We start from the raw sequence: 21,200 nt of genomic DNA, 5'->3' as shown, positions 1-21,200 counted from the left end.
GATATCATTAAATTTTTTTATTTTTAATAAAATTATTTATTACTCACTCCGTAACAAAATATAAGCAAAAGTCAAATATATTTGGTCTAAAACTTACGCATATTATTTAACCTTTTGGATCTCAAAATAAGGTACCAAAATCAAAACCTCAAAAATAAGCTACTGTTAAGATAAGCCTTGGGTGGTGCATCTGCCGTTAGTTTGTTATTCATCTTTTTGCATCTAAGGTTTGTGCTTAGACTTGATTTTTAGGCTGCCTGATAATGCCGATTCTGTTTGTTCATTCATACTGCATTGATTTGACTTTTTTTCATCTTTTGTTCTGCATAAGGAAAGGTGGAGAAAAAGCTGCAATACCAAGTAAAACATCTAGTCATAAAAACAGAAAGATTAAAAAAAAAAAACTCAACCCAAAATGCAAAAAAGATACTCAAAGGTTTATCAAACTCTGGTTCAAATGATTTGGACTTGTCTTTTTTTCTGAGGATAATAATAGAGGTTCAAAAAGGTATTATATTCAGTTTTTTTTAATGAATTTAATAAGTATTCACTCTGTGTAATTCAATCATATTTTACGATGTGTATATGAATCACAATGGGTAAAGGTCCCAACAGACACAAAAAACTACCATGTGTAGGGTAACCGTATCCTTAATGATTATAATGAATAAGGATATGGTAACTTAGAACACAACCTGTTTGTGTAAATATATATCATCACTTTTTTAATCAAATAAACTTTAAAAACTCAAATTCTATACAAATATTTTTTTTTTTTTAACAATATTATACAATTCAATGTTGTCAAACTTCAAGAGGAGGCCAACTGAGCATTAAGTCACTTTAAGGAAACTTTGATCTCATGCTGTATAACTAAAGCTCAATAGTGAATACTTAACAAGGAGATAGATTTTCCCATTGTGTACCGAAAGCTTTGCTCCGGACACGGCCCAATATCCTGGAGTTTCTCCTGGTCCTCTGACCATTTCCATTTTGTCCACATACCTTTGAAGCTTAGGTGCATTTACCGGTGCAGGGAGGTTAATAGCATGCACAACAGAACTAATGAACACCTCACCAGGCTTTGGATGATCCCTATGTTTATTTTTGGGAATAAAAGAAGTGATGCCCAAACGCTTGCTCCTGGACTGGCGAAGATTGGAAGATTGATCCCACTCAGGTGGCTTCTGAAGGGTAGCACCAATAACTTTGGAAAAGCACAGCCGTAAAAGAAGACACTTCTTTTCAACTTGCAACTGAGCTCCTGTAACAATGGAAAGACTATCATCCGATTCAACAGGAGCAGTACAGATATATGAAAAGCAGTTCCATTTCATTTTCTTATGGAAGTTACAGCTGTACGAGTTACAAGATAAATAAGTATTTTCATTGTCCGCGAGTGGTAAGGACTTGGGTAGGGAAGCCAGATGCTGCAGATGAATGGCCAACCGGTTGCTTCTACTCCCTTCCAATTGTAATCTAAGGCCAGTTACTGGTCTTTTACCTACATCTACCTACCATTAAGAAAAAAAGGAGCCAATGTTAAAATATTCAATTTATGAAGCATAAAACCAATATTCTACCAGTGTTACTAGTAACTAGTATGATAGTAGTCCGAACATACCTGTTCCCAAAATACTTTTACGACTTTTTATATTTTACAAGATGGAAAACTTACTGGAGTTGTATTTATGTAAAGCTTAGGACCCAATATACTAAATCGTAACCAGGTGTTCACTTGATGCTTCCAGTAAGAATCAAGATGTATCTCGCCAATTACAGGGGCCCATTGTCTTGGTAGCTGAAACTCTAAAAACTGATGGAGGTCCTCAATTGAAGGTTTGTCTGTTTCAATAGTCACATTTTTATATCAGGTTCAGCTAAATCAGTTTCAGAGAGTGATTACTTTATTTTCTGAGAGGTTTAATGGTTTATCCAATCTAACCTCTTTAAACTTTGCTATAGAAGAGCACAATTGACTATTTCTTCCAGTGTGCCAGACAAGAAAAGTTGATCAATTGTGTTCCCTTGGATTATGGATTTATTCTTTATTGGTAGGTATACCATTTTTCTTGACATAATCTGCTACATTTTATAGATCATTTTCTTAAATTTAGATAGAATTAAAAGCACACATTTATTTTTCCGTCAAATATACACGCAATAAAACAATTCAAATAATTACTTACATCGAAGATATAGGTTTATAGCATGGCTCAAAAATCCAGCTCCATGGATACCTCCCAAAAGGGCTGTAAGGGGGAGAAAATGCATTGAAATGACGTCAGGTTCCGAGTCAATAGTATCCAGCCATTTACTATGAGACATCTTTTGACTACTTCCACCCTTCCTAATGTGCATCTCAAAAAGATTCTGCAACCCCAGCGAAAGAATTTTTTTAATGGATAATCAATGCAAACAGGAAATTTACAAATTATTTTGTTTGTAACAGACAATTTTAGTATTATTACATTGAACATAAATATTAGTATGGTGATGCTAATAATTAACTATCTTACACAAGTTTCTTCAGAGAGGAAATTGACACAATAACACACCAGACAAAATTACAAAAGGTGTTATTTTATTGGAAGATACAACAAGATAAGAATAGAAAATTAAAGGTAGTAAATAATTGTACTAAAGGAAGGTTCAACCATGTGAACAGATCAACATGCATAAAATGAACAACCATCCTTTGATAGAATAAGATATCTATACTGTATGAACAATTCCAGATGTAATGTAAGATAGATTCTATATGCAAATAAGAAATTTAATTAGCATTCATTTTAACATGTAGGTAGATCTGTCGGTGAAGTAAGGGACAGCAAAGGAATTTTAAGATGGCGGTTTAGGGTCCAAACCATAGAAAGTAACACAACCAGTAACAATTCCCTACAAAAAACAAATGAAATACCACAGTATGATATAAATTTGTCTCCTACTTTACTCCTTAAAAATGAATAAAAGTTATAACTAGAAAATCAGCTCAAAATATTACAAGGAAATTAATAACCAACTAAAAGAAAATGTTCTTACAAATTGAATTTAAAAAAGCATACGGCCAGAAAATAATTTTTTATGGGAGCAACTACATTATGTTACTTAAAAATATGCAAAGAACAAGATTCAGATTTTATCTTTTGTGGGGGAATGAAAAGGGAAGGGTTTTCTACAAGTAACGCCTTAGAATCAAAACCAATACATAAATTTCATTCAAAGTTGCTCAAAACAAACAAGTTTGAAACTTTTTATAATATGATAAGTGTTTAAAAGTGATATATTTCATATAGGAGTTTAGGCATTTTAGTGACTTGTTTTGCAAGATTCTCTATGGAAAACTCCAATTATTGTGTAAATATGTCATTTATGCTTTTGAGCCTTATTCCACCCTTTTTGTGCAGGAAAATACAAGCAAGGAGCAAGAAACGTCAAAATTCAATTTCATACGCCATTAGCGTGTCCTACGCTATTAGCGTGATGAGGAAATGCCCAAGTCCAGAGAGGTACGCCAATGGCGCACCTGGGGCGTGGATCTGGATCACTCTTGAAGAATACGCTATTAGCGTATACTGAGCTATTAGCGTACAAGCTCCAGAGAGCTACGCCATTGGCGCACCTGGAGCGTAGCTGGTCATGAAGAAACACGCTATTAGCGTGGGTTACGCTATAAGCGTAGAAGCTCCAGAGGACCACACTATTAGCGTAGCTGAAGCAGGGCAAGGCCAACGTGGCACAAGCCCATTGGCCAGATTATAGGCCGACTTACCACGCTATTAGCGTATCTTGCGCTATTGGCGTAGGTACAAAAACACAGGCCATTTAAATAGCATTCTTACCTCTCTTTTAGGTCATTCACTATTCCATTGAAACATTTTATACATTTCTAGAGAGAGGTTAGAGCTATTTCAAAGAGAGAAACACAAAGCAAGTGATTAAGGAGTAGATTCAACCCTAGATTCATTGAGACATCAAGGATATTGGCATGGAATCTTCATCTTTCCTTCATTCCTTGCATTAGTTTACATGTCTATGTGTAACTATCACCTTCTTTGTAGTATTGAGGTAACAATCAAGCTATTATGTAATCTTTTGATCTTTTAATATATAAGATTCTAGCTTAATGATTCAATATTGTTGTTATTCTTGCTCTTAATGCTTTCAAAGAGATTCAAGATGATTTGGACACGAACTCTTGAATCTAGAACTAGAATAACAATCTATCTTATGTTATATCACTCTTGACAAGTTTGTAAACCTTTGATAATTACTTTTAATCAAGATTTTAATGCTTTCGGATACTTAATCAGGCTGGACACGGTCGATTAAGTTATCCGATCGACTTTGTTATCGTTTAAGGAATTTGGACACGAATGTTTAAACGCTAACTTGGAAATAACGATGTCGCTTTGGACACGAAGGATGTTGTAGAAATGATTGTAATAATATTGGTTATAAAGCTAGAGTCTGTTAATCGATCGAGAGATTGCTGCTGTTATGCTTGCTCGTTATCTTATACCGCAAGCGAAATAGTTCGATCCCCTCTCGTTTTTACTTTATTGTCATCTATGGATATAGTGTTACAAACAAACATTTTATAAATGATACCTTAATGTGAAAGATTGTGAAAACGCTTATGATATAACGCAACTCCCTGTGGAAAACGATCATATATATACTCACGTGTACATAGTTATATGACATGTAGAAAACCTACATCAAAATGGCGCCGTTGCCGGGGAGTAGCGTATTTTATATTATAAGTTTTGAAACAATTTTGTCATGTTAAGTCAATTTTGCACAAAATTCTTTCATGCATATACTTATACACATATATCATTCATTATTTTTGATGCTAACCACCTGGTATAGTCTTGGTAAACTTTGTTTATGCGAGGTACCGTTTCTAAAGAATACCTTCAATTTGATCCAGAAATAGAGAAAACTGCTAGGTTACTTAAGAAGCAAGCAAAGGAAGCTAAGAGATTAGCCAGGCTGGCTCAGCCGGAATCATTTAGTTCTATTCACTCTCCTTCGGGTTCAGTTCACACACTTACTCCGGGTGGTTCTCTACACACAACTCCACCATCATCACCGGAAAGGGAAACTATTGTAACTATGGCTAATGAAGATGAGAACGCTCTTCCAAGTTGGGTTAGTCCAAGAAGGCTTGCTAACCTTGGTAATCAAAATGCCAAGCAAGTCGAGTTGAAATCGGGGTTGATAAATTTGATAACTCAGAATCAATTCACTGGAATGGATCATGAAGACCCTTACAAGCATCTCACAAATTTCTATGTTACCGCCGGTACTCTTGGTATGAAGGAAGATGAGGAAGAACCAATGTTTTGCAAATTATTTCCTCACTCTTTGATTGGTAAGGCTAAGGAGTGGTACTTAGATCAACCTACTTCTTTGATGAAAGATTGGCCTGCATTGGATAAAATGTTTCAAGAGAGGTTCTTTCCGGAGGATAGGCATCTTGAAGCTAAAACATCACTCACAACTTTTTCTCAAGGTCAAAGTGAGTCTCTATGTGATGCTTGGGAGCGATACAAGTCTTTGCTTAGGAGCTGTCCTAAGCATGGTTATGATAGCCAGATGCAAATCTACCTATTTCGTCAAGGGCTTCAAGACATGTCCAAGACGATGCTAGATGCAAGTGCTGGAGGATCTATTGCTTTGAAAAGTCCAGCTGATGCTGTCAAAATCATTAACCAAATGGCTCTCAACACAAGAAAATCTTCTCACAACCGGAATCCTAATCAAAGGAAAGCCGGTATCCTTGAACTAGAAGCAAACGATGCAGTTTTAGCTCAAAATAAGCTTCTCACTCAACAAATAGAAACCATGCAAAAGGAGATGAGGGCTATGCCAAAACAAATTCTTGAATCTCTCAAGCAAGAAGGAGGAACATCTCAGGTTAATGCTTGTGAGCTTTGCACGGGAGATCATCCCACCGGCTTTTGTCCCACACCCGGTTCTTTTGAAGAAGAGGTAAATTATGTGGGAAACCAACAAAGACCTAACCAACCACAACAAGCCGGAACTTCACAACAAGCTCAAAATCCGGGTACTTCCAACTTCCAAGGAAGATATCCGGCCAACCAAAACCAACAAAGACCTTGGAGAACACCTTACAACAATAACTATCAATATCCACCATCAAACTTCTACCAACAACCTTACCCTCAATTCCAACAACCATTCAATAATCAATACCAATTTCCACCACCAAATAACCCCCAACAACCTAACAATTCCCAAAGCACCGAAGAAACCTTGAAGCAATTCATGCAAATGTCCATGGCTAACCAGAAAAACACCGACGCGTCCATCAAAGGCCTTGAGACGCAAGTTGGTCAGTTAGCACAACAAATGGCTCAAGGTCCTCCGCAAGTGGGAACTTTCACCGCTAACACTCAACCAAATCCTAAGGAGCACCACAAAGCATAGCAGTCAAAAGCTATTGCTACAAGGAGTGGTAGAGTAGTAGGTAAAGGGGTAGGTGTAGATATTGTTGTTGAAGAGAAGGATGATGAAGCTGTCAATGAGGAGGTAAAAGAGAAGTTCGAGGAGGATGTTGTAGAGATAGAGAAGGAAGTGTATATAAAGAATTTTGAAAATTTGAAAATTGCAAGTACGAAGAAATACGCTATTAGCGTGGCATGCGCTATTAGCGTGGTTCTTCATACTTGCCCAGATTTTCAAAATTTTTGATGTTTTTAAATGGTGGCAGATGCTGTGGATGATGAGGCTACTCCTGATGATGATGGAGTTGATGGTGAAGATTTGGATGTGGATCTTGACATGGGTGATGCTGATGATGATCAGTGATTCATTGGATTTTTAGTGATGTTTTTTTTTCTTTTCGCTTTCGAACTTTTGCTTTCCTTATTTCATGTTGAAACTTATTTAATTTGGTTGTATTTTGCACCTTGGTTATATTTTGTACTCTTCGAGCACTGTGGTTTTTAGTGCTCGACCTGATACTTTAGTACTTTATATTATTATTGGTTTAATAACTTAGCTTGTGGATTTTAACTAATGTTTTGGATGATTTTTTGTTTAAATCTTGCTTGTGTCTCTCAAAAGAAAATTGCTCATGAACAATAAATCTTAAAGTGCTCCATTAAGCCAATGTTTGAGCAAAAGCAGGTGAGTGATAGTGATATTACTTGTGAGAAAGCGTAAAGCCAAGGTATTAGTTTCCTGTTATTTTAGGTTTTTAATAAGAATTTGAAACTTGTACTTTGCACAAAATATATATCATTTAATTCTTGTCATAAACATAAATATTTTTGAACCACTTAGTACTTAACATAAATGTGAGGTAGCTTCAATCTGTTGTATATATGCTGGAGACCGATAATCACCGTCTAACTTGTTTTAGTTATGTTAAATCTGATAATTATTTTGAACTGTTTGAAAGCATGGAAAGGATCAAGGCACTTTTTGAATTGAGAGTAACCTACTTGACCACATAAAGCCCACCTGTGAGAAGAGCGAGTATCTGATACCCCAATCTGAGCCAAATGAATCAAGTCCTCAAACATGAACTGTCAATATTCATAAGCACAATGCTTGTTGAATTTGCCTGAAATTTTTCAAAAATCCAGTTCATAGTTGAATCTTATAGGACTTTGATAATTTTACTTTGTTGAACCCTTAACCTTCTTGTACTTTGTCCCTTGCCTTAGGATAGGGGAACATTCAATTAGAGTTTTGTTGTATTCAAGTTGGGGAGAAAAAGGAGGCATTATATGTCAAGTTTTTGGTGAAATTGTTAAAATAACCTGACAACATTGAATCAAAGAAAAAGTTGTACATTTGATAAAGAAAAGAAAAAGAAGAAAAAGAAAGAGAAAAATCAAAAATAGAATAAGTTGTCAAGGTTATTGGTTTGATTGTTAATCACCAAAGGTTGTAATTCTTGGTAGGAAAGTATATGGATTTCAAGTTGTGATACAAAAAAATGTTCCTCTTTGATAGGCTTTCTGATCAATTGCCCCACATATGACATTTCTTTTGTAGCCCAGCCAAGTTATAACCCTTTCAAGACCTTTTGATCCATGCTTTTATGCTTTTTGAGACGATATTTGGATGGACACCTAACTTAAATAGGATGTTAGCATGATTGTTGGATGTGTGTTCATTACCTCACTTATTGTTATCATATCATTGCATTTACTTTTAAAGAAGTGTGTTAGGTGTGGTTCATAGATAGTTATGTTTATGTTTTGAAGTTTATGATGTATAGTTTGTGCTTATGACATATTTCGCATTCTTAGTTTGTACCTAGAGTATCGGAGGACTTCATGCTTGTCCACGCGATCATATTTGAATCACCATTTGTTTATTTTTGTTTTGAATTGTTTGACACCTTGTTGAAAACCTTGTCCAAAGCCTTGTTAGTTCCCTTTTCAATTGATTTGTTTGAGGACAAACAAAAAGCCAAGTTGGGGAGAGTTTGATAAGTGTTTAAAAGTGATATATTTCATATAGGAGTTTAGGCATTTTAGTGACTTGTTTTGCAAGATTCTCTATGGAAAACTCCAATTATTGTGTAAATATGTCATTTATGCTTTTGAGCCTTATTCCACCCTTTTTGTGCAGGAAAATACAAGCAAGGAGCAAGAAACGTCAAAATTCAATTTCATACGCCATTAGCATGTCCTACGCTATTAGCGTGATGAGGAAATGCCCAAGTCCAGAGAGGTACGCCAATGGCGCACCTGGGGCGTGGATCTGGATCACTCTTGAAGAATACGCTATTAGCGTATACTGAGCTATTAGCGTACAAGCTCCAGAGAGCTACGCCATTGGCGCACCTGGAGCGTAGCTGGTCATGAAGAAACACGCTATTAGCGTGGGTTACGCTATAAGCGTAGAAGCTCCAGAGGACCACGCTATTAGCGTAGCTGAAGCAGGGCAAGGCCAACGTGGCACAAGCCCATTGGCCAGATTATAGGCCGACTTACCACGCTATTAGCGTATCTTGCGCTATTGGCGTAAGTACAAAAACACAGGCCATTTAAATAGCATTCTTACCTCTCTTTTAGGTCATTCACTATTCCATTGAAACATTTTATACATTTCTAGAGAGAGGTTAGAGCTATTTCAAAGAGAGAAACACAAAGCAAGTGATTAAGGAGTAGATTCAACCCTAGATTCATTGAGACATCAAGGATCTTGGCATGGAATCTTCATCTTTCCTTCATTCCTTGCATTAGTTTACATGTCTATGTGTAACTATCACCTTCTTTGTAGTATTGAGGTAACAATCAAGCTATTATGTAATCTTTTGATCTTTTAATATATAAGATTCTAGCTTAATGATTCAATATTGTTGCTATTCTTGCTCTTAATGCTTTCAAAGAGATTCAAGATGATTTGGACACGAACTCTTGAATCTAGAACTAGAATAACAATCTATCTTATGTTATATCACTCTTGACAAGTTTGTAAACCTTTGATAATTACTTTTAATCAAGATTTTAATGCTTTCGGATACTTAATCAGGCTGGACACGGTCGATTAAGTTATCCGATCGACTTTGTTATCGTTTAAGGAATTTGGACACGAATGTTTAAACGCTAACTTGGAAATAACGATGTCGCTTTGGACACGAAGGATGTTGTAGAAATGATTGTAATAATATTGGTTATAAAGCTAGAGTCTGTTAATCGATCGAGAGATTGCTGCTGTTATGCTTGCTCGTTATCTTATACCGCAAGCGAAATAGTTCGATCCCCTCTCGTTTTTACTTTATTGTCATCTATGGATATAGTGTTACAAACAAACATTTTATAAATGATACCTTAATGTGAAAGATTGTGAAAACGCTTATGATATAATGCAACTCCCTGTGGAAAACGATCCTATATATACTCACGTGTACATAGTTATATGACATGTAGAAAACCTACATCATAATACTTATTTTTCATTTCCAACAATACATGCAGCAAGGTCATAACAAAGATGTCCATGGTACCTTTTTTATGTTAATTAAGTCTTGAGAAGCCAAGCAATGATTATCTGCAGAATCCATGAACTTCGTGCTAGCTGTTTCTGTCAAAAGTTTTTGGATACTAGCTGGATCATGGAGATCTGATGTTTCTTCTTGTCTAATGTATAGCACATCCTTTCCTCCCATGCTCACCCCGACTATGACATGAGTTCCAAAACGTTCAATGAACCTTGCATGAATTGGCATAAATTATTTTATCATTGTGAAGTTACAAATATAGACTGTCAATAGTTTCAGTCATTGGCAACCCTTCATCCAAGTGCTATTTGCATCATAGGGAAGAGCTTCACAGTCAAATAATCAATGAACAGCAATGCATAACAAAAATCTGGATGAAATTTGAGGTGTGAACGACGTTTGTTTAATTCATTATATCTAGTCTAAAATAGAATAGGTTTAAATTGACAAAAAAAAATATCAACATGCATGCATATGTTTACAAACTTGGTTTATTGTTAGGATGAATTGTTACTTGATACTTTTAGTTGATAGAAAGAAGTGACTAGAGTATTTAGGAATCTATTAGTACCTATCATGATAAAGGTTTTTTGAAATGGTAAGTATGCAAGAGAAACACCCGATTTTTAATAGAATACTTCATTTTAATCCGGCGAGTTTTACTACTACTACTACTACTAGTAGTAGTAGTACTACAATCTGAACCATTATCCCAAATACCTACCTACGTGTACTTCTATTCTTGTAGTACAACCCTGTGGCTAATAAAAAATAATAGAACATATCTATTGCATGTGACAAACATATATGCAGTATCAGGGTCTAACCTTGCCACTGCCTCAGGGTCCCATGATGATGGCACAGCTTCTTTGACATGATCGTGGAGTTCACCATGATATCTTTCTAATTCAACGGTATAGCGTTTGATGAACCAGCCATCATAAGCAAGATGGACGATTGAATCCAATTCTTTTAAACCTTGAAAACGTATTCCAAATGAAGCACAAAAGTGACCGGATGCAATTTTGCCAGACAGGCGCATTTCATGGTTGAAATGTTGCAGCATCTGAAACAACGCATTAAAGACATGGTCTTAAAAATGTTAATTATGGGTTCTGCTTGGGAACACAACACTTCATATATCTATAAACAATATCTTTGTTCATATTTTCCCATTCTTTGGTTAAACATTGATACTTTTCTTACTATCTTAGTACTACATAAATATATTCTATTCTAATTTCCTTGTATCATTTCTTGATTCTATTCTTTTTTCTTTGGATAAAAGAAATCCATAAGTTTTCTCACTCAGAGTAGTCTTGTCGTGTCAACTGTGTGTACCAATTCCTTTCCTCTCCAAGTGAATTTGTTTATCACAAGTTCGATCTTGAGACCTGTCATTTGGGAGTATCCATGTACACATTTCTTGGCAACCACAACATTGCAAATCTAGAGCAAATTCGCTAAGCCAACGCACTAGAGAGTAATTAGATAAAGAATCCCTAGTATATTTTGAACAAAGATTATTATTATTATTATTAGAATCAATTTGATTAAGAGTTTAATTAATGAAGCAATTCAATACAGATTCTAGTCTCAGTCTCCTATTCAGTAATTCAAGTCTTATGTTTTTTTCTCACTCTCAATTTGGCAGCATTTATATAAAATTTTATTTTCTTATATTTATACTTTTAAATTTATATTAATATACTCCTACTACCTTAAATTTGTTCAAAATCCCATGCTTTGTGCAAAGTAGAAACAAACCTGTTCCAAGGTGAGGACATCTGAATTGATTCTAATAGATTCTCCTCCAACACATCTGATAGAATTTGAAACATCAGGAATTGAAACCCCTCCTGGAATCTCCAAACGACGGCGCTGTTCTTCATCGATGTGAATCAACCGTGAACCAGTCTTACATTTATCAAAGTTAATATCTTGTGTTAAATCAAAACCCAAACCAAGTGTGTTTATTGCTTTCTGGGCTGCTTCAAAACCAGAAACACCTGGTGATTGTGTCATTGCTCAAGTAAAGATGAAGCCAAGTTAAAGATTGAGTTTGACTGATCCTTTTGGGGGGAAAGACTTGGTTGCTGGAAAAGGGAGGGAAGCATCTAGGAAACAGGATAACATACAGGAAGGGAGATGTGGACTTTTGTGGATCAAGTTTTTCCATTTCAGACCATTCACACCTACCATTATGTAGTTTTAAGGTTTTTTACACGTACCAAAATATATCAATAAGTTTTGTTATTTTTTATAAAATTACTGATTACTGATGATTCATTTCCGTAACAAAATATAAGTAAAAAGAATTCAAAAAGTCAAATGTATTTGGTTTAAACTTTAGACCAAAAACATTTGATTATTTGGATCTCAAAATAAGACGTGTAGAAATCAAAACTCAAAACCTCAAAAGAAGTTCATGTTAAAATCAGTCTTGAGTGGTGCAGCTGCAGTTGGTTTGTTATTCATGTTTTTGCATCTAAGGGTTGTGATTGGGCGTAATTTTTAAGCTGCTGCCTGATAATATTGACTCTGGAGGTCCATACTATTACTGCCTTGATTTGACTTTTTTTTTTTTATTTTATTTTATTTTATTTTTTATCTTTTGTTCTACAGGATGAATGTTGGAGAGAAAGCTGCATAACCAAGTAAAACATCTAGTCATAATAAAAACAAAGAGACGATTCATAAAAACTCCACCCATAAAGCAAAAAGGATAAGCACAACATAAGAGGTTTATTAAGCTGAAAAACTCCGGTTAAAGTGATTTGGATTTACGTCTTCAATAAACGGAAAAGGTATTAAATTCATTTTTTGATGAGTTTAGTAAGTATTCACTCTGTAAACATGTTTATTATGGTTATCCAATCATATTTTACCATGTGGGTAGAAATGACAATGGGTAAAGGACACAATAGACACATAAAACTACCATGTGTAGGGTAGCTGTATGTATCCGTAATGATATGGTACCTTACCACCCAACCTGTTTATTTAAATATAAATCATCACTCAACCTCAATTTTAATCAAATCAACTTTACAAACTCAAATTTATTTCCAAAAGAAAAAAAACTTCACAAACTCAGATTTTATACAATACAAATCACCGTTGTCAGACACACTCAGTGTTCAAGGGTGACAATAAAAACCAATACAACTTCTGCCGCAAAGCATCACCAAATCAAGCTTCAAGAGGAGGTCTACTGCGCATTAAAGCACTTTTAGGAAGCTTTGATCTCAGACTGTATAACAAAGCTCAACAGTGAATACTTAACAAGGAGATATATTTTCCCATTGTGTACAGAAAGCTTTGCTCCGGACACAGTCCAATATCCTGGAGTGTTTTCTGGTCCTCTGATCATTTCTGTTGAATCCACATACCTTTGGAGCTTAGGAGTATTTATTGGTACAGGGAGGCTAGTAGGATATATAAAGCAGAACCAATGGTCACATCTCCAGGCTTTGGATGATTCGTATGTCCCCCTTTGGGAATATAAGAAGTGATGTCCCAAAACTTGCTCCTGGACTGGTCATGAGTGGGGGATTGGTCCCACTCAGATGGCTTCTGAAGGGTAGCACCAACAACTTTGGAAAAGCGCAGCCGTAAAAGGAGACATTTCTTTTCAACTTGTAACTGAGCTCCTGTGACAATGGAAAGGCTATCATCCGATTCAACGGGAGCGGTACAAACATATGAGAAGCAGTTCCGTTTCACTTGGAAGGTACAGCTGTATGAGTCACAAGATAAATACGCATTTGCATTGTCTGCAAGTGGTAAGGACTTGGGCAGGGAAGCCAGATGCTGCAGATGAATGGCCAACCGGTTGCTTCTTCTCCCTTCCAATTGTAATCTAAGGCCAGTTACTGGTCTATTACCTACATCTACCTGCCATCAAGAAAAAAAAGGAGCCAATGCAATTGTAGAAAATATTAGAGGAACTCAAAGTAGGTTTTGTCTAACATGCACAAGGAAAATGATCTTGCATCATGCACAAGTGTCCTTTTCACCATTAGTTTAAAAAGTCATATCATTTCTCATTTAATTTAATGGAGGGATTCATTGATCCAATGGTGAAAACTAGCTTATGCATGATGCAAGACTTTTCTCACTTGTGCATCTTCAGAGCCTCACAGTTTACCAGCAGATTGAAAACATGGGAAACACCAACTCGATGAACATTAAAAATACAAGATGGAAAACTTACTGGAGTTGTATTTATGTAAAGCTTAGGACCCAAGATACTAAATCGTAGCCAGGTGTTCACTTGATGCTTCCAGTATGAATCAAGATGTATATCGCCAAGTAGAGGAGCCCATTGTCTCGGTAGCTGAAACTCTAAAAATTGATGGAGGTCTTCAATTGGAGGTTTGTCTGTTTCAATAATCACAATTTTTTTGCAGGTTCAGCTAAAGAAATTTCAGAGATTATTAAATTTTCTTCTGAGAGGTTTAATGGTTTATCCCATCTAACCTCTTTAAGCTTTGCAATTTCTTCTGAGAGGTTTAATGGTTTATCCCATCTAACCTCTTTAAGCTTTGCAATTGAAGTGCACAATTCAATATTGGATTATTAATTTATTCTTTATTGGTAGGTATACCAATTTTTTTTTCTTAAAATTAAAGTAACACATATTTACTTTTCTGTCAAATATTTGTGCAACAAAACAAATCAAATAATTACTTACATCGAAGATAGAGATTTATACCATGGCTCACAAATCCTACTCCACGGATACCTGACAAAAGGGCTGTCAGCGGGAGAAGATGCATTGATATGATGTCAGGTTCTGAGTCAATAGTATCCAACCATTCACTATGGTTCATCTTTTGACTGCTTCCACCCCTCCTAATGTGTATCTCAAAAATATTCTGCAACCCCAGTGAGTTTTTTTTAATAGCTGATCAATAAAATCATGAAATTTTAAAACTAAAAAGCTATTTTGTTTGTAACACCTAACATGTTGCACAACAGGGATATGGAGACAAGAGCAGTACAGATATTAAGATATAAAATGTTAGTATTGTGATGCTAATAATTAACTACCTTACACAAGTTCTTCAGAAAGGACATCAACACAATAGCACAGCAGACAAAATTTAAAATTTCATCGGGACTTATTTTATTAGAAGATTAAAGGTAGTACACAATGGTACTAAAGGAAATTCCAGTCATTGTGCACAGCTGGAAATGCATAAAATGAATAATCATTTTTTGATAGAAGAAAATATCTATATTGGGTGAACAATTCAAGACGTAATGCAAGATACATTTCTATATGCAAATAAGAAATTTAATTTGCATTTGTTTTAACAGGTATGTACCGTAGGTAGCTCGGTTGGTGATTTAAGGGTCGCCAAAAGAGTTTTAAGCAGGAGGTCTGGTATAAACCTTGAAAACTAACATAACCACTAGCTTATAACATTTGCTTACGGGAAAAAAAATCATGTAAAAGCATGAGTTACGAAAAGTAGAAGTACAACTAGGAAATTCGCTCAAACAATTACACAGGAGTCAATAAACAAGAGAAAGAAACTGCTCTTAAAATTTCAGTTTTAAAAAGTATATGGCCAAAAACAATTTTTTAAGGGGATAATGACTTTGTTACTTTTGTACCAAAACAAAAAAAAACGACTTTGTTACTTATACATATGCGAAAAACATGCATAACAAGATTTTTATGTTGTGGGGAATTGGAGGGGGAAGGGGTTTTCTACAAGTCCTGCCTTAGAATTAAATCAATACATAAATTTTCATTCAAAACAGTTTTTAGCTTGAAACATTTTATAATTACTTATTTTTGATTTCCAACAAAACATGCAGCAAGGCCAAAATAAAGATGTCCACGGTACCTCTTTTATGTTACTTAAGTCTTGAGAAGACACACAATGATTATTTGCAGAATCCATGAACTTCAGGCTAGCTGTTTCTGTCAAAAGTTTTTGAATACTAACTGGATCATGGGGATCTGATGTAACTTCTTGTCTAACATAAAGCACATCCTTTCCTCCCATGCTCACCCCGACTATGACATGTGTTCCAAAACGTTCAATGAACCTTGCATGAATTTGTATAACTTTTTTTCATCATTGTGAAGTTACAAAATATAGATTGTCAATAGTTTCACTCAATGACATGCCAACATCAATGTTATTTGCATCATAGGAAAGAGTTTCACAGTCGAATATTTAATGAAGAGGAATGCTTAACAAAAAATTGTATGAAATTTTGGGTGCGATTAATGAAGTTGTTTCATTCATTATATCTTGTCAAAAATAAAATACGTTCAAATTGACAAAAAGAACGATATCAACTTGCATATGTATAAAAACTTGATTTATTGTTAGGATGATTTGTTACCTGTTATTATTAGTTGATAGAAAGAAGTGACTAGACACTATTAGTACCTACCATGATAAAGGTTTTGTGAAATGGTAAGTGTGCAAGAGAAACACACGATTTTTAATAGAATACATCCTCTTAATACAGGGAGTTGTTACTACTACCAGTACTACAATTTGAATCGTTAACCGGAATACCCACCCATGTGCACTTGTGTTCTTATAGTAGGGCTGTGGCTAATAAAAAATAATAGAACATAACTATTGCATATGCCAAACATATATTCAATACCAGGGTCTAACCTTGCCACTGCCTCAGGGTCCCATGATGATGGCACAACTTCTTTGACATGATCATAGAGTTCACCATGATACTTTTCTAATTCAACGGTATAGCGTTTGATGAACCATCCATCATAAGCAAGACGGACAATTGAAGCCAAATCTTTTGTACCTTGGAAATGTAACCCAAATGAAGCATAAAAGTGACCAGATGCAGTTTTGCCGCCCAGGCACATTTCACGGTTGAAATGTTCCAACATCTGAAATAGCGCAATAAAAACATGTTCTTACAAGTTTAGTTATATTTACCCGTGGTAATTTTGGGTTCTGTTTCGGTACACACCATTTTTCTTACAATATAGTTGTTCAGTCAAAATCATAAAAAATGAGATTTTCCCATTCTTTTTTGTTGACAACGCTACTACTTTTCGTACAATCTAATGACTTATTTTTTCTATTTCTTGCTATACAAGTATTTATGTAAACATCTTTCCTAATTTCCTTGTATCATTTCTTATTTCTATTTTTTGTTTTTGGATACAGGATATCCACGTGAATTTGATTTACTTGGCAACTGCAACACTGCAGACCTAGTGCAACGTAGCTAACCAACCCAACCCACTAAACAGCAATTAGATAGTCAATTCCTGATTTATTTTGAACAAAGATTATTACTAATGGAATAACTCAAGTCCCACTTTGAAAAGAAATAATATATGAGTTTATAAAAAGCGTCACCCCAAGCCAGGGGCGGATCCAGACTTTAGATACACGTGGAGCTAAAATTTCAAATTAATAATAATGCAAACTAAATATATTTTTTTAATCAACAAATATTATTCTCGTCGAGATTGTGTAAGAAACACAAAAACTCGCGGATCAAATAGTCTAAAATACAGTAGTGTGCTCTTACAAAGGTGCTAAAAACAAAAAAGCAAGCACATGCCAAGCCAATACTTAGCAATTCCATAAAAATAAACACTATGCAAGTCAAAAATGCTTACTGCTAAAGTGACAGACCACACAAAAGCAGCAGCACACCAAAACTATGGGGATGGGATTGAAAGTTGAGAGAGAGGATGAGAAGAGGGCTACTTCTTTTGTGTGTATCAATTATATAAAAAAAAAATAAAAAAAAAAAGGAAAAAACATGTGGAGCTTTAGCTCCACATGGCACCAATGTGCATCCGCCCCTGCCCCAAGCCAATTTTGTAAGAACGAGTTATACTCAATTATCAAAATCTGATAAAAATTATTTCAACTGACCAAGAGTTTATTAGATTAAACAATTCAACACAGATTCTAGTCTCCTATTCAGCAGTAATTCAAGTTGTCTCTCGCTCAATTTGGCACTATTTATATAAAAACTTGGTTTTCTTATATGTTTATATTAACCCCTCCTGCCTCAAATTTGTTAAAAGTCCCATGCTCAGTCCCATATTTAAGGACAGTAGGAGCAAACCTGGTTCAAGGTGAGAACATCTGAATTGATTCTAATAGATTCTCCTCCGACACATCTGATAGAGCTTGAAACATCTGGAATTGAAATTCCTCCCGGAATGTTCAAAGGACGGCACTGTTCTTCATTGATGAGGATCAACCGCGAACCACTCTTACAATTGTCAAAGTTGATATCTTTTGTTAAATCAAAACCCAAACCAAGTGTGTTTATCGCTTTCTGGGCTGCTTGAAAACGAGAAACACTTGGTGATTGTGCCATTACACAATTTGAATGTCAACTGCCACATGCAGACAATACATATATAGATGTTGAAAGAGAAGAGGGAATCATTGCATTGCACACTTATATTTAAAGATGAAGAAAAGTTAATTAGTGAATGAAGATTCTTAATAGTTTCACGAGCTGGTTAGCTTTGGCGGAAAAGGGATGGAAGCTGTTGGTGATTTCCAAAATAATGGAATCACTTTAGAACCAAAAGTTGTAACTCTTCATGGGAATCATTCATATACATTGAAACTTTTCGCAAAGAGGGGCTTAATGAACATTTGCATTGGTTCAAATGTATATGGTTATAACCTTTGGTAAAAGGGTGTTTAATGAACCATAACATTGATTCAAGTGTATTTGATCATAATCTTTGGCAAATGGGTGCTTAATGAATCATAGCATTGATTCAAGTCAAAGGGGTGTTTTCTCTCATGTGAAGAGTCATATAATGCACTATAAATGTTTGGCATTTGGGCATTAGTTGGACACACACAACAAGAACACAATAACACACAATTTTGGACAGAATTTTGTTGCATTAACAACATAATTCTCCCTCATTCTCTTACTCTAAATCATCCATCAATTCTCTAATGCATGAGTGAATTGCTGGAACCATAAATCTGTAAAATACTGTTAGGAGATACGCTTGGTGTGGTTGTGCAATACACGTCAAGGAACTCATAGTATCCTGAAGGGGATTCGCCGGTCATTCCTTATTGCATCCAATATACAGTTATTGGTGGGGGCGAATCGAACCTAAAGGTTAGTATGACAACCCCATACGCTTTAAGTTTGCATGCATAACCATTAATCTTTTCAGGTTTCAAGTACATCAGCATCTTCCCAACAATCAAGATATACAACAAATCTTTGGAATTTATGTGCACACTTCATCATAGTCATCTTCATCATCTTCTTGGTCAAGTTATTGCAGCAGACCCCCAACACAAGTTCCAACAATCTTTAGGTTCGATTTATGATTTACTTGTGATTAAAGGCTACAATTTTTGGGAGAGATGAAAGCTTACATTTTCATCCATGACTACGGTGAACGGTAAACAAATTCCATTTATGAATATATGTCGTGGAAATTTATGGATAAATATTTCATATGTGACGTGTTTATGTTAAATTTACATGTGATTATAGATAATATATGCATGATAAATTTTGATATGTATGAAATTTATTGTTTGAAATCTGTTTGATGTGAATTTGAACATGAGATAATGTGCATATAAGTGATTATCTATTATGAAATATTTAGTGTTCTAAATGCATGTGTATAGTATCAAAGTAAATATGAACATGTTAGATTTAACATGTGGTGACATATATATACATGATTTAGAAATTGTTCAAGTATATGAATTTTGATGAGTATAGTAATATGTTAAGAATGTTTAAACACTATTTTATTTATGAAAGTAGTGTAGATAAATTGTCAAAATATCAAGTGGTTGATTTAATGATATTATTTACTTTGTGTAAGAAATTATTATCATTAATATTGTGCTGATATTATATTTACATGATAATATGAAAAGTAATGGTTAATTTCTTGTTTATCATGATATTAAAATAATTTGGGTATGTTTTGAATTATTGTAAGTTGATATATGTTCATGGAAGAAAGTCATAAAAAATATTAATGATTTTGGTTCATTGTTTATTCTTCTATGTCGTTGTTTATTATTTAGTATTGAACATATTTAAACATAAACTTGAATTTAACACAATGAATTTATGATATATGTATTAGTTATATGATAACTAAAATCAAAATGATTGTGTTATATTTAATTTTATGTGGAGTATATGACTTACATGTTTAATCCCATCTTATGAAGTTTGGTTATGACATTCTTTTATGATCAATTTTTATTTTGCTAAGTATGTTTAATGCATTCAATGTATGATATATCTTGCCTAGATATAAAAGAAAAGTTGAAGTTCAAATTGAAATGCATGTTAAATATTGTTATAGCAAAGATGTAATGACATAAAAGTTTGTGCATTATTACAATATACTCAATTGACAAAAGTGTGTCATGGTTTGATGATAGTTGGTGAATACTATCAAGAGTATATAAGTTGATCCATAGACATAGCTATGAGAATACAAAATCTATGTGAAGAATTGAATAATCAAAGTTTATAAAAGTTAAAAGAAAATCTTGCAATTATTTGACGAAATGATTGACAAGGAATGATGTCTTTGGAAATGATGTTGAATACATTGAAGACATTATTAGGGATGTGGTACAAACCCAAATCTAATTGATTACCAATAGTGGAAACTCAACCCACACTTGAGTAGCATCAAGTCTTGGGTTCAATGGTGAAAGTACACTATTAGAGTAATTGAAGTACTTGACAATAGATACATCCCAAGGGGCAAAAGTACTTGGACCATAAGAAGAAAAGGGGTGGGATGAGGTTTTCCTCTTAATGGACATATAGCATATATTTGCTGGAATGCATACTTATGGGGCATTTCCGATATAGTCTACCTATGTGAGAATGAAGTTTGGCCGCTTCACGGAGTTCAAGGGTTTGACTCTTAAATTCTCATGAAAAGGGATATATGACACAAGGCCTTCTTAATGTGTCATCTTACAAGTCTCTTTATCAATGGTACCGAGATTCTATGTGTAAGTTATGCACACTTGTTCTAATGAATAGTTGGTTCAAAGCCTGCCTACCATACTATTTGGGAATGAGCGAAAACTTAACTTACTAAGTAATGGTTCGAATCGCGAGATACCATTATCTGAAGGCATGGAATTTCCGGATTTATGTGATTTAGTATTTTGAAAATGGTGGGGGATTGTTGGTGATT

At 34.8% G+C, this 21,200-nt stretch overlaps 1 protein-coding gene and 1 pseudogene across 2 annotated transcripts; both read right to left on the bottom strand.

Annotated features, from left to right (window-relative positions):
• Window positions 1-698: 698 nt before the first annotated feature.
• On the bottom strand, window positions 699-12,176 carry LOC146933986 (MACPF domain-containing protein At4g24290-like). The gene is made up of 6 exons (XM_085705805.1): window positions 11,762-12,176; window positions 10,822-11,060; window positions 10,001-10,205; window positions 2,190-2,373; window positions 1,679-1,845; window positions 699-1,514 (listed from the first exon to the last, which is right to left on the bottom strand). The coding sequence occupies exons 1-6, from the start codon at window positions 12,017-12,019 to the stop codon at window positions 861-863; spliced, it is 1,707 nt and encodes a 568-aa protein (XP_085561931.1). The 5' UTR covers window positions 12,020-12,176; the 3' UTR covers window positions 699-860.
• Window positions 12,177-12,977: 801 nt separating this feature from the next.
• On the bottom strand, window positions 12,978-18,425 carry LOC146933985 (MACPF domain-containing protein At4g24290-like; annotated as a pseudogene). Its single transcript, XR_015007624.1, has 6 exons — window positions 18,089-18,425; window positions 16,648-16,886; window positions 15,856-16,060; window positions 14,691-14,874; window positions 14,211-14,377; window positions 12,978-13,891 (listed from the first exon to the last, which is right to left on the bottom strand). The product of XR_015007624.1 is annotated as an MACPF domain-containing protein At4g24290-like (transcript).
• Between the last annotated feature and the right edge of the window lie 2,775 nt (window positions 18,426-21,200).

This window comes from Medicago sativa, chromosome 4 (genome assembly GCF_051527215.1).
Source record: "Medicago sativa cultivar Bolivia chromosome 4, Bolivia_mono, whole genome shotgun sequence".
NCBI lineage: Eukaryota > Viridiplantae > Streptophyta > Magnoliopsida > Fabales > Fabaceae > Medicago > Medicago sativa.
The sequence above is the reverse complement of the archived record's forward strand: the minus strand, read 5'-3'. Positions and strand labels throughout refer to the sequence as shown.